A 13,144-nucleotide genomic window follows, 5' to 3' on the forward strand; every position below is an offset into this window, starting at 1 on the left:
TAAATTACTTATTATTTATTTCATTTTCACCCCAAACAAGGCATAGTGCCACTTTGATGTAGGGGACTACTATCTGGGACATAATTTCAAGGATACTATGCAGGGAGTTGAGCAGCAAGATGTCTGTTTACATTACACTTAAACTTCTGCATGTCAGTACAGTTAGGGAAGCAGGAACTTGGAAGGGAATTCCAGAGTCTAGCATTCCGGAGAAGAAACTATTAGAGTAGAAGGCTTTCTGGCATCTGGAGATCTATACTGTATAGGGGTGCGATTTTGCTGCTTGTTGAGTTTGTCAAGGGTATTTACGTTGAGGAGATACAAGAGCTTCTAGTTCGTTGGAGCATTTACCATTAAAATACCTGTAAAACAGGCAGAGAGATGCAACATTTCGTCGATGGGAGAGAGGCTGAAGCCTAGCTGACAGTTCAGGACCTATTAGGTTGGTGACTCTTTTGAACCTTCTCCAGGAGTAAGAGACTTGTAGCCAGTGCACCATCCCAAATGTGACAACAATACTTCACACATGAGTGAATTATAGTCATGTAGAAGTACAGGATACTTTTAGGCATAAGTAACTTTCTAACACAGTAGAGAGAACCCACCTTCCTCGCAGAAGCCGTGGCAATGCCCTCGATGTATCTATTCCAACTCATGTTTCCTGTGAATTACAATTAATTGTTACTTCAACCATATTTTAGTAAAAAAAAAAACAAATACAATTTTTAGTCATATTTTCCCATGTTTCTAAAGCCAACAGAGTATGGGCCATTTTTTAAATGCTTTTTTTCCCTGTTCACTGTGGTATGTTGCTTGTTTTGCGCAGTTCTAGGGGGTCCACCCTTCCAGTCTTTATCTTTTCCCCTTGAGAAGGGATTAGTTCATTGCTAATCGTCTGAGCCACCTTTATCAAGGGGCTTACCCAAGCATTTTTTTTTTTTTTTCAGGCCAGAGTGGTCTTCTTTTAGAGTGCTGGCGTTTCAATCCCACTTTCCAACCTTTGTGTCACATCTTCTCATAATGGGAGAAAAATAAATAAAAAAAATCAAAATACTAATTTATAACCAGCTGCTTGGTATATATGAAATGCAAAAATAAAAACTCTGCATGTTTATAAATGCGTCCAGAAAGAAGCTAAGGCGAAGATAACTTGAGTTCATAATTTTCTAGTTAAAACACAAGGAACCATTTTATTTTTTAAATGATTAGCTGCAAAACAAAAGAAAACATTATTTTATTTTTTGGTTGAAAACTTTTCAACTCTGAAAATAGGAAATCTTTTCTTTTCAAAAAACAAAAAAAAAAAAATCAATTTTAATTATATGCCTTTGACTTTAATTTCTTTATAAAGATGGCGACTATATCCTGATGAGTGTTTCTTTTGAGGTTTCATATGTATGACAAAACTCGCTAAAATTTACTGCTTTTAATTTGAATTATTTAGACTAATCTTCTCATCTTGAATGTTATTCTCACAACAATTTCAAGCATGTCATGTTTGCAATTTCAAATAAAACTCTTCATCTAATCCATAGGGTTAGTTTGCTCATTTATGGCTCGGTAGAAGTCTTAAGTAATTTGTAATTGTACTTTTAGTATTGCCCTTACTGAGGATTGAACTTTCAACTTCTAGAACAATTTCACTTAGAACTGATTATAACTTAGTACTTATATCCATTGTGCCATGGGTTCTTGTGAACAATTTTAAATCTACTTTTTAGATGTTGAGTCTTACCACTTATTATATTTTAAAAATGATGAGTGACAAAATAAATAGAACCATTAACTATAAATAATAGATTAGAACGCCATAAAAAATGAATATATATAGTAGTAATATACTATGCTTTGATTCATCAAAATTTTAATTAATTTTAATAAATTTGGATTTCATAGATATATACTGTGAATAAAAATGTTTCATCCGTGTCTTTCAGTGATTCACCTGAGTTTTTTTTTATTCTACAATATTCTGCATCATGAGTTCCCATTTTACAATTTTCACACCATTTTGTTTTTTAAATTTAAATATGTTTATTTTTTACATCCAAAAGTTTTGTGTCCATTAATTTCTGCAGTTATGGCATTGCATATCCATTTTGTTTTTTGATTGCATAAATATCTTCATAGAGTGATCCAGCATTTTTCTCTCTCCTTGTAGCACCTAACTTCTTCTTGTTGACTGTTTTAAAAGATACTACAACGTTTGGCTTCATTTTTAAGGATGTCAATTTTGTATAGAGTCCTATGATTCTTTATTTGCCATTTCTGATGTAATTGTTTCTTATTGTTCATTTTTTTTCTTTTTTTTTTTTTACAAGGGAGTCACCACATATCAAGGCCCAAAGGCCACTCGAGTATAAGAGTTAATGGATGTAAAGTGATAGTAATTGTTAATGGTGTAGATTGGGTAGAATTTGAATTATTCATGGGGACGGCTCAGCAAAAACTTGTTTACATTGGATTTAAAGGCTACTATATTGTAATCAGCCAGGAAGCAGGCCAGTGGAACAGTGTTCCAAAGGCGGGCAGTTCTAGAAAAGAAGCTTTGTTTGTGGAATCTGCATTTAGATTTAGACACAAATAGAGAGTGGGGGAAATTGTTGATAGTGGTTGTAGTTAATTGAGTGTTTTTTTTTTGTTTTTTTTTTGTGAAAGTTTGAAGTTCAGACGAGCAATTGCCATGAAAAAAATGACAGTAGATACAGGCTCGCAACGTTTCTTCTGTGGGGAAGAGATTGCTAGGAAAAAAAAAGGGCATCACCTACTAGTTTTCGAAGTTGGTTTTAAACTCCATTTAAACAGGATAGGGCATGCTGAGCAGCTCCTGCCCAAATGTGGCAATAGTGCTCTATTTTTGCATCTCTTGTCAATATTAGGTTGTCCGGAAAATAATGGCCATTTCAGGAAGTCTGTTTTGAAATTGGATTTTATCATAGGATTTTTATTATATTTCAGGTAAACATCAACGTGATTATTGATTTATATGTGCTCTTTAATAATTTCTTACTTTTTTCTTTCAGAAAACGTTTTATGAGCGAATGAGCCCATAATTTGGAATATGAGAAAAGAAGACTTACGATTACTTTTCCTGCGTGAGTTTAAGCTTGGTAACAATGCTTCTCAAACAACTACAAATATCAATAAGGCATGGGGAGAAGGCATCACAAGTGATAGAACAGTACGAAGGTGGTTTCAGAAATTTCGTAGTGGTGATGAGAGCCTTAAAGATGAAGAAGGTAGAGGACGGCCATCTAATCTTGACAATGAAAATTTGAGAGCCATTGTTGAGCAAAACCCACGGCAAAGTGTCAGGGAAATGTCTCGGGAACTTGGTGTCAGCAGTTCAACAATGTCGGACCATCTGAAGCAAATTGGCAAGGTGAAAAAGCTCGACAAATGGGTCCCACATGAGCTCAATGAAAATCAACAAGCTCGACGTTTTGAAGTGTGTTCGATGCTCTTTTTGCGAAACATTAATGATCCATTTCTTGACCGAATAGTCACCTGTGACGAAAAGTGGATCCTTTATGATAATCGGAAACGATCAGGTCAATGGCTTGATTGTGATGAACCACCCAAACATTTTCCAAAGCCAAAGTTTCACCAACAGAAGAGTATGCTGACTGTTTGGTGGTGTGCAATTGGTGTTATTCATTACAGCTTTCTGGATGCTAATCAGAGCATCACAGCAGAGGTTTACTGCAATCAACTCGAAGAAATGCATCATCATTTACAAAGATTGAGACCTGCATTAGTGAATAGTCGTGGTCCAATCCTGCTCCACGATAATGTGCGGCCTCATGTTGCGAGAATGACACTGCAGAAACTCAGACTTGGGATGTGAAACTTTACCACATCCTCCTTATTCTCCAGATCTTTCACCCACGGACTACCATTTTTTCAAGCATTTAGCCGCTTTTTTAAGCAACAAAACTTTCAGATCTAATGCAGAGGTTGAATCTTTTTTCAAAGATTTCTTAGCATCTAAGCCAAAAAAAATTTTATCAACGAGTCATAAATGATCTAGTTGATAGATGGCAAAAATGCATGGCTGTTCAAGGATCATACTTTGACTAATTTCAATGTCTAGTGTCACCTATTTGATAATTAAATCCTTTTTCTCTAAAATTGGGCATTATTTTCCGGACAACCTAATAATAACAGACATTTTGTTGTTTGAAAATTGCACAATTGATGTAAATACTTTTGTTCTTCTCTTGGTATAAAGCATCTTCATTCACGTCTTTATTTGTTACTAAAAACAATTTTTGTAAATCAAGATATAACTTTTATTTCCAGTAATTAAAAATTGAAAATTCCTGAGTTCGACAATATGCACTTGAAGAAGGTCAGAGGTTACATCAACCAAAACATTGTGTAAATAACACTCAAGATGAGAACAGTAGTTCAAAGAATCCAAATAATGCAAATTATTATTCCTTATCTAAACAATTCAGAACTGTAATTGAAAATTAGTTTTGTCTTTGCTGAAATAAAGTCAATTTACCTCCTCCTTTGTCTGTGTGTCGAGGGGGTGATGTATGAAGTGTCTTCAATAAGTTTCCAGACTTTTTGTATGGACACTTTTATTGATAGTACACACATGAAACTTTAGTCTCCTTCGAAGTAATCTCCTTTGGTTGCAATGCACTTGTTGTACTGTTCCAACAACTTCTGGAAGGCTCCATGGAAGTCCTCTTGTGTGTATGTCAGTGACCCGCGTCACAGCCTCTTTCATCTCCTCAAATTGTCTCATAATGACAGCCTCTAAGGTTTTCCTTGAGCTTAGGGAATAACCAAAAGTCACAGGAAGCAAGGTCTGGACTATGGTGAGGATTAGGAACCTGCTTGATACCCAGCTTGGTTAAATCGTCTGTGACAAGGATAGAGTTGTGGACTGGTGCATTGTCCTGGTGGAAATACCTCTGATGCTCGATTCATGCAAGATGGTCCAAAAGCATTCCATATGTTTTGGTGACATTTTTCCGAGTTTAAAAAAGAATTTTATTGCATGTCGTTCTTATAAAGTGTCCTCACATCCAGATTGTCACAACTGGTGAATTTTAAAAATTCAATCAGGTTTTAGTAGGATGTATTCCAATTCCTAGCTGTTCATTTAAGCCTGAAATCAAAAAATTGGTCAGTCATCTCATAAAATGTATAGTAATAACATACTGAATTTTCAAAAGTCTACAACAATTTTAAAATCCTGTACAAAAAAAAGCCTGGAAACTTATTGAAGGCAACTCTTAGTTTATTTTCACTTGTCATGGTACATTCCTCCAGGACATTACTTCCTCTTTGGGAGGAGGGGGGCAATATAGTATATGTTCACTCCTCATAATACCATCCTCTCAGGATTACTTTATCTTTTGGGGGGAAATGGGAGGTGGGATGGTGTAGTATCTGTCCTGTTATGATATCTTCCCAAGTATTAACACCTCCTTTTATGGGTGAGACAAGTAGTGTAGTATATATTTGTTCATCATGATACAATCTTCTCAATCATTATGGCATCCTTTCGGGATCAGTAGAGCATATCTTCATTCGCCACAATACCATCTTCCCGTACTAGCAAAAATATGTTCGATTTTGGAGGGAGCATATATTTGCTAATATAAGATAAAGTTTGACCAAATAACATTGACAACTGAAGAAGATTATAAAGTGTAGTGGCTGAAATGTTTTTGTCATAATGATTATTTCTTTTTCGTTGCAGTTATGAATATCGTTCGATTAGTTTTCTACATCCTAATTAAGCTCTACAGATGGACATTGCTGCCCGTTTCCGATCTTATTTTAGTATGGCTCTACGAGCGCGATTTCAAGGTTGTGCCTCCTGTGGAGGATCCACTCTTGCTGAAGAGTGCCACAACTCTGGCCCAGATGATCAGAAATCATGAGGTAAGAACATTTCTGTTCTGTGTCTTTAGCGAACAAATAAAAATGATCGATTGTCTGACGTGAGGATTTTTCTTTCATTGAAGAACTAGCAAAAGAATGTTTAACATTAATCTAGATCTAAATATCCATTTTAATTGTATAATTTACATTACATATCTTTATTATTTGTATTAAATTGTAATTGTAATTTTAAAACTAATATATTTCATTTAAATTACCTCCCTTTAAAATTAATTATTTAAATTAATATTTAAAGAAATGTTTTCGTATTTCATCACAAAAAGGATAAAAAGTTAACACAGTGGTAGAGTGAAAAGAGAAATTAAGAAAGTCTACAAGCAGTTTATTATCAAATGAAGATAACCGGTGTTTGAGTATCCAGCTGACAGGGAGGAGAGAAGAAACATCTTTCTTCAGTAGTGCTAGGAAACACTTTGGGACTGCAGTCCAAATTCGACAGAAACCAGAAGTAGTCCTTCAAGGGTTGATTGAAATTAGTTCACTCTGGAAGCTGATTGATACTTGTATGACTAAAACTGCTATCTACAAGAAAAAAATACATGTTATGTTTATGATTGAAATGCTGTGAATATAATAACCAAGATAAGAATAATAGTCTGGAAAACTGAAATAATAACAAAATATGTTTATTTAATATTTTTAAAAATATAAAAAATATACAAATTTCAATAGGAATGGAGATTTACCTGTAAAGTACTCTTCTGCCAAACTTATTTATTCATTATTATGATTATAAAAAGTCAAAAAAAAAATTTTTTAAATAAGAAATAGAAAATGCAACTGTTACATAACAGTAAATTACTACATGCAGAAATTGTTCATTCCTCAACAAACACCAAAAAAACGAACACACACACATATACATATAACACATGATGAAAATTACGAAAATAATATTCCAATATAATAGAAAAAGGAAAAAACAAAATTATATATTCATCAATGTTTTGTCTTTTTCTTTCATGACTTTCTCAGGATGATTGATTTGAAAGAATAGAATACGAGTACAATATTTGAAAATAGTTGATGTGTTTGTGATAAGAAAAGAATTTTTTTTTTTTCAAAAATATATACATATATCCACTCATAAAAATCAAAAATAACTCATCAGAAGCAAATACAATTGTGATTGATGATATTTTTTTTAAATCCATATTCAAATAGAAGGGATCAGAGTGATGAGAACTGACACTGACCAGACAAGGAAATACTTGAATAATTATTTACAAGAATATAAATTTAATGTAAATTCAATTAATGTTTCCTATTGTTCTTTTTAAATGTGGAGCATTTAAAATCCATTACAATATTCGTAGCTTTTAAAATTTCAAAGAATTAATACAAAATCAAGATGAATGCAAACTTTGTTTGAATTTTGCAGGTGACGAGTGAAGAGGTGGTGCGGGCGTTTATTGAAAGGACGAAGATTGTGAATCCGATTGTAAATGCGATGTGTCAAAACCGTTTTGAGCTGGCCTTGCAAGAATCACGGAAAGTGGATGACCTTCTGTCTCAATCGGTTATTGCTGATTCCTACTCTGTGAAGAATGCACCATTTCTTGGGGTGCCGCTCTCGGTCAAAGAAGCATTTGCATTGAAAGGTTGGCGTAACACTAATGTATATCATTCACTTTTGTTTTCTTTTTTAAATGATGTTTGTTATTTAGATTATAAGATGCAATATATTTGATTATAAATTTCATTTGTAGCTTGTCCTAAGGGTGCCTGTTGCGAAGCAAGAGTCACACAATCTCTAACTATACCTCCTGAACCAGCACTACTTGAATCCAGTGACAGAGAGAAGTTTACGATGACTAGAAACAATGTCAGGAAGAGGAGAGAGCACAGATGGCAGAGCGCTGCAACAGAGCTCTTGTAACACATCGTCACCTACATCTGTGGAATCTGCAACAGTCTGCTGATACAGGATAGTCTTGCACAGTCACAACAGATGCTGCAATTCACCAACAGACTAATTTGAGGTGTAGAACTTCATTACCTCCTGAGACAAATCTCTAATGTTTTCTATTGAACTTATTTTAGAAGGCTTAGGAGTGGGTGCAGTGCAAGTTTAGGTGGGCACACCTCTTAAATATTAACATTTACAAAAGAAAGTAACTGTTATGTTTGCAAAAAAGTAATATTACAATATTTTCTAGAATATATATTCAAAAGTTCATAATGATCTGCTCATTAGTATCGGGGATTAAAAGAATTTTAGTAAGCAGCGGCGGATTAGGTGGGCACGCTCTTTAAATGTTAAAATTTGCAAAAGAAAATAATGTGGCTGTGTTACTTGCTAGGTTACAATAGTATATATTCCAATATGCATAATGATGAGTTCACAAAAAGAAAATTTATATATGCACTCCCTAAATATTAATATTTACAAAATAAAATAATGTACCCATGTTATTCACCATGTTGCCTAGAATGTATATTCCCAAATTTATAATGATCTTTCATTAATTTAGAGAATTAGACATCCATAAAAAGGAAGTATGATATTTTACTTTATTTTATTTCTAACTTGTTTGAAATTATGGAAATTAAAAAATAAGAATGGAAGTGATAACATGGAGTTTAGGAGTACACAGATTCTCAGTTATTTTCGAGAAACTCAGTGTTCCTCAAGGAGATTAAAGACTATATATTTACTGAAAATTATTTCAGTAAATGTTGGTGTACTTAAAACTGTCTTAAGGAGAATAGTTTCCCATCTCCCTGGAAAATTTCATCAGTATGCCCTGTATTTAAGAATTCAGGTGATCGCTCATCCCCCTCTCAGTACAGGCCAATAAGTCTCCTGTGCGTCATGAGTAAGTTGCTGGAATCTGTGTTAAATACAGAAGTAATCAACCATCTCAACAAAAATAACCTTCTTAGTGACACTCAATATGGTTTCCGTTCTGCTAGATCTACAGCAGATGTGCTTACAGTTATATCTCATAGGATTAGCAAATCTCTCGACGGAGGCAACTTTTCTAGGGCAATTGCTCTTGACATATCTAAGGCCTTTGATAGGGTATGGCATAAAGGTTTACTTCATAAGATCTCTAGCTATGGTATTGCTGGAAATGTCTTCTCAATTATTAAATCATTTCTTTCTGATAGGTTCATAAGAGTAGTAGTTGAGAGGCAAAAATCAGAAGCTCACAGTATTAATGCCGGTGTCCCTCAGGGGTCCATCCTGGGCCCAACTCTTTTCCTGATCTACATTAATGATCTTCCAAATCACATCCTTACATCATTTGTAGACATCTATGCTGACGGCACTACCATTTATGGTAGCACATCTAAGACAGTAAACGACCAAGTTCTCTCCAATTCTCTCTCCTCTGATCTTGAGCACGTAGTACAATGGGGTAAAGAATGGCTGGTTACTTTTAATGCATCTAAAACCAAGCTTCTCTCTTTACATCATCAACATTCTAATCCACATTTGGCATCAATTGAAATGAATGGCTCTCGTCTTCAGGAGGCCTCAAGTTTTGACAAACTTCTTGGCTTGACCTTTACTCCTGATCTTAAATGGAACACGTACATCAAATCTGTTGCCAAGGCCGCTGGAAAAATGGTGGGATCTTTCTATCGATCCGGTAGATATCTCACTGCTGATGCTATTCTCTATCTATATAAGAGCCAGGTACGTCCAAGGATGGAATACTGTTGCCACATCTGGGCAGGAGCTGCTAGAAAGGACTTGGCCTGCCTTAGAGTTCAAAATAGACTTCGTAGCCTTGTAGGAGATGTCCTTTTCTCTTCCTTGCAACCTTTATCTCACAGAAGAGATGTTGCGAGTTTGTCTCTGATGTATCGTTATTTTCATGGAAAGTGTTCGAATGAGCTTCAATCTATGGTCCCCCCTCGCCAAACTTTCACAAGAAACACTCGTCTAGCTGTAAACACCATCAATAATTCCCCCCACTCTTTATCTGTGCCTAAACCTAAACGTAGATTCCATGAACAAAGCTTTTTTCTTAGAACTGCACGCCTGTGGAATTGTCTTCCGTTTTTCTGCTTTCCGGCTGACTACAATATGGTTGTCTTCAAGTCTAACGTAAATAAGTTCTTGATGAGCCGTTCCATATAAGTTATCAACTTTACCAAATTTTCATTACTAATGATTACTATAATGTCCAATTTCTACTGTACACTCTTTAACCCTTATCCTTGAGTGGCCTCTTGGCCTTGATAATGTGGTGATGCCTATGTAAAAAAAAAAAAAAAAAAAAAAAAAAACCCTCTCCTAATTTTTCTTTGGTGTGTGTGTGTGCGCGCGCGTGTGTGTGTGGGGGGGGCGTTAATGTTCATTTTCTAAAAAAGAACAGGAAATGACGTTTAAAAAGAAATAAAAATTACAATTTTCTCTTATGTTTTTCAAAATGTTTTTTTTTTTTTTTTAGGTATGCCAAATTCTTCTGGCTTAAAGAGTCGCAGGAACTTAATTGCAGAGCAAGATGCAGATGTTGTGCATAACCTGCGTCAAGCTGGTGCCATTCCATACGTAGTGACCAATATCAGTGAACTCTGCATGTGGTATGAATCAGCAAACAAAGTCTATGGACGATCAAAGAATCCCTATCACACTGGCCGAATTGTGGGAGGCAGTTCGGGTAAGCAAACAGTTCACCATCTTTGTTTCATTTTTAGTGTTTTTCGTTTATTTCACCAAATCAAATATTTCCAACTTGTCATGTTGAAATATCTGTCTACATTGGATGAAGTTAAAAATTCTGAAAAAAAAAAAAACAAATTTTTAGATAACAAGTAAAACTACAAAAAAAACAAAAACAAAAAAAGGGCATGCTAAGGACATTTTAATTTTTCTGTTTAGTACACGTTTTGTGAATTTTTCTATTTTTCCTTTTTTACTAATGAATAACCACTTATCAAAAGGGCCAAAAGAATTAATGAGATGTATGGAATGTCAGTTGAATGATGAAGAATATTATGAAAAGATTGAAAATGATGAATGAAATGAACAAAGTTTGATTATTTACAGGGAAGGTTTATGACCAAATGTTCATTTACGATTTTGTTTGGTGTTTAGATGCTAGATACTCTTCCTGACATCAAAACGAAAATTAACCATGATGCAGCAGGAGGAAAGTGATAGTGGTTAAGTGTTTAACAACGCAAATTGACAACCTGGGTGTGCCAAATTTGAATCTAGTTTGTTCCACAGTAACAAACTTTCACTTAGGAATGTTTGTCTCTCCCATAAAGTATTCAACATCTTTCTAGAAAGAATTCTAACTCGAAAAATATTGAGATAACAAATAATCTGATTCAAATGCAAATGTACAAATGATGCTCAACAACAATAACATTGAGGTGACAGTAACTCAGTGGTTAATAACACAGACTAGCAACCTGGGTGTACCAAGTTCGAATCCAGTTTATTCCACAGAAACCCTTTCACTTAGGGAAACCTTTACCCTTCTGTAAGTACCTAATATCCTTCTGGAAAGAATTCTTAATAGAAAGATATCGGGGAAACAAATGCTAACAATAATCATCTGATTCATATGAAATGAATGAGGCTCAACAACAAGGAGGACACCTTAAAAATATAATATTAAGTACAAAGGATGTTTCCCAGCTCACATACAAGAGGGATTGTTTTTGTTTGTATTTTGTTTTGTTTTCTGTTTGTCTTTTATTATTTTGTTCTGTAAATAAAATGTGCTAATTATCACCCACCCTTGGCCAATTCTAAAAATTGGATAGGACAATGAGTTCATTCTCAGGTTGACGAGTTGTGTACAGACAGATGCTGGTGTTCTTTCTTGTTTATTATTAGTTTTTAATCTTGATTCGGTTCTCTCTTCACCCAGCACCAGGATTGCAATACTTTGGTTGCCTTTATTTCATTATATGACAGAACTAAATAAACTGATCTTCAGTGTTCTACAGTGTCTCTTAATTTTGCTATTTTGGGAGTTAGAAGAAGAATGGTGACTTCTGATTGATACTGGATGGAAAGTTATGGTCTTGTGTTGACATAAGTTTTCTTTTTTTTTTCTTCCTAGGTGGTGAAGGTTGTCTTCTTGGAGCTGGAAGCTCTTTGATAGGAATTGGTTCTGACATTGGTGGTAGCATCAGAATGCCATCATTTTTCAATGGAGTTTTTGGTCATCGCACTTCAAAAGGTTTGCAAAATCAGATTTATATTTATTTTTTTTTATTCATTTTATTGATATGCTTGTTTGCAATATTTTTTATTTTATTCAATATTCTTATTCCAACTTTATAGTCGTTTGAATTTTTACATATATGAATGTATATATGTATGTATATCCTTGATAAATTTTATAAGGTCAAAAAGTAATTTATTCTTTTTTCAGCTTAAAATACGTAATTTATTTACAAAGAAACCGAGTGCATTATGGTGAATTTCATTCGTTATTAAATTTAAAAAAAATTTGTTTTAGTACTTTGGGTTAGTGTATTTTTGATTTCAACAAATAATCAATTTACAGTAAGTAATAATAAAAATGATATGTAATTCGCATACAAATAAGAACAACACGTCTATACACAAGAAGTCGTCATAAAATTCAATTAATATATTTAAGGGAAATTGATAGTCTCTTTTTTTATAAAATTATTTCAGGTATTGTGAGCAATGCAGGCCAGTATCCATGTGCTTATGGTCCAATAGCGGACTTTCTCTCCACGGGTCCCATGTGTCGTTATGCTGAAGACCTATTACCCATGTTAGAGGTGATGGCTGGTGATAATGCAGCTGAATTAGAGCTTCACAAACCGGTAAGTGCATATAAAAATTTGTCTTCTGTGCAGTCATCTTTAGGCAAAAGATGCATATTCTTACAGAGGAGGGATTTTAACTAGGGAAAGAACTGAAAACTTAATTGAATCAACTCGTATAGTGTCATTTTAGGGTGGGATAGAAAGGTTACCCAGTTTTCAAAGATTCATTAAAAAACTGAAGAAGAAAAATGAACACATGATTGTAAGATTTTAACAGTGACAAAATGTTAAAAATAAATTTGTGGGTTTTTCGTTCATGAAACTCGTGAAAAACATTCTTCCATTTATTTCTTATTCACTTTAAAGTTGATTTGAGAAAATTACTCTTTTGAATTTTCATGCCACCTATTTTTTCTTTCAAGGAAGATGATTATCTTTGACTTGGCTATTTTTCTGTCTAACTCAGTTTGATGATTTCTACAGTCCTTTTGATAGAGAT

The 13,144-nt window shown here is 34.2% G+C and overlaps 1 protein-coding gene across 1 annotated transcript in view; it reads left to right on the forward strand.

Annotated features, from left to right (window-relative positions):
• The window catches only part of LOC145249613 (fatty-acid amide hydrolase 2-A-like), a 139,205-nt gene that overhangs the window by 40,976 nt on the left and 85,085 nt on the right, over positions 1–13,144 (forward strand). Inside the window, exons 2-6 of the mRNA XM_080111338.1 lie at positions 5,723–5,907; positions 7,310–7,529; positions 10,335–10,544; positions 11,964–12,083; positions 12,548–12,702. Coding sequence (XP_079967464.1) covers positions 5,725–5,907; positions 7,310–7,529; positions 10,335–10,544; positions 11,964–12,083; positions 12,548–12,702 — 888 coding nt within the window. The 5' untranslated portion in view covers positions 5,723–5,724. The remainder of the gene's footprint in view (positions 1–5,722; positions 5,908–7,309; positions 7,530–10,334; positions 10,545–11,963; positions 12,084–12,547; positions 12,703–13,144) is intronic.

The sequence above is a fragment of the Euprymna scolopes genome, chromosome 28 (genome assembly GCF_053919585.1).
Source record: "Euprymna scolopes isolate OS-2025 chromosome 28, ASM5391958v1, whole genome shotgun sequence".
Taxonomy (NCBI): Eukaryota; Metazoa; Mollusca; class Cephalopoda; order Sepiida; family Sepiolidae; genus Euprymna; species Euprymna scolopes.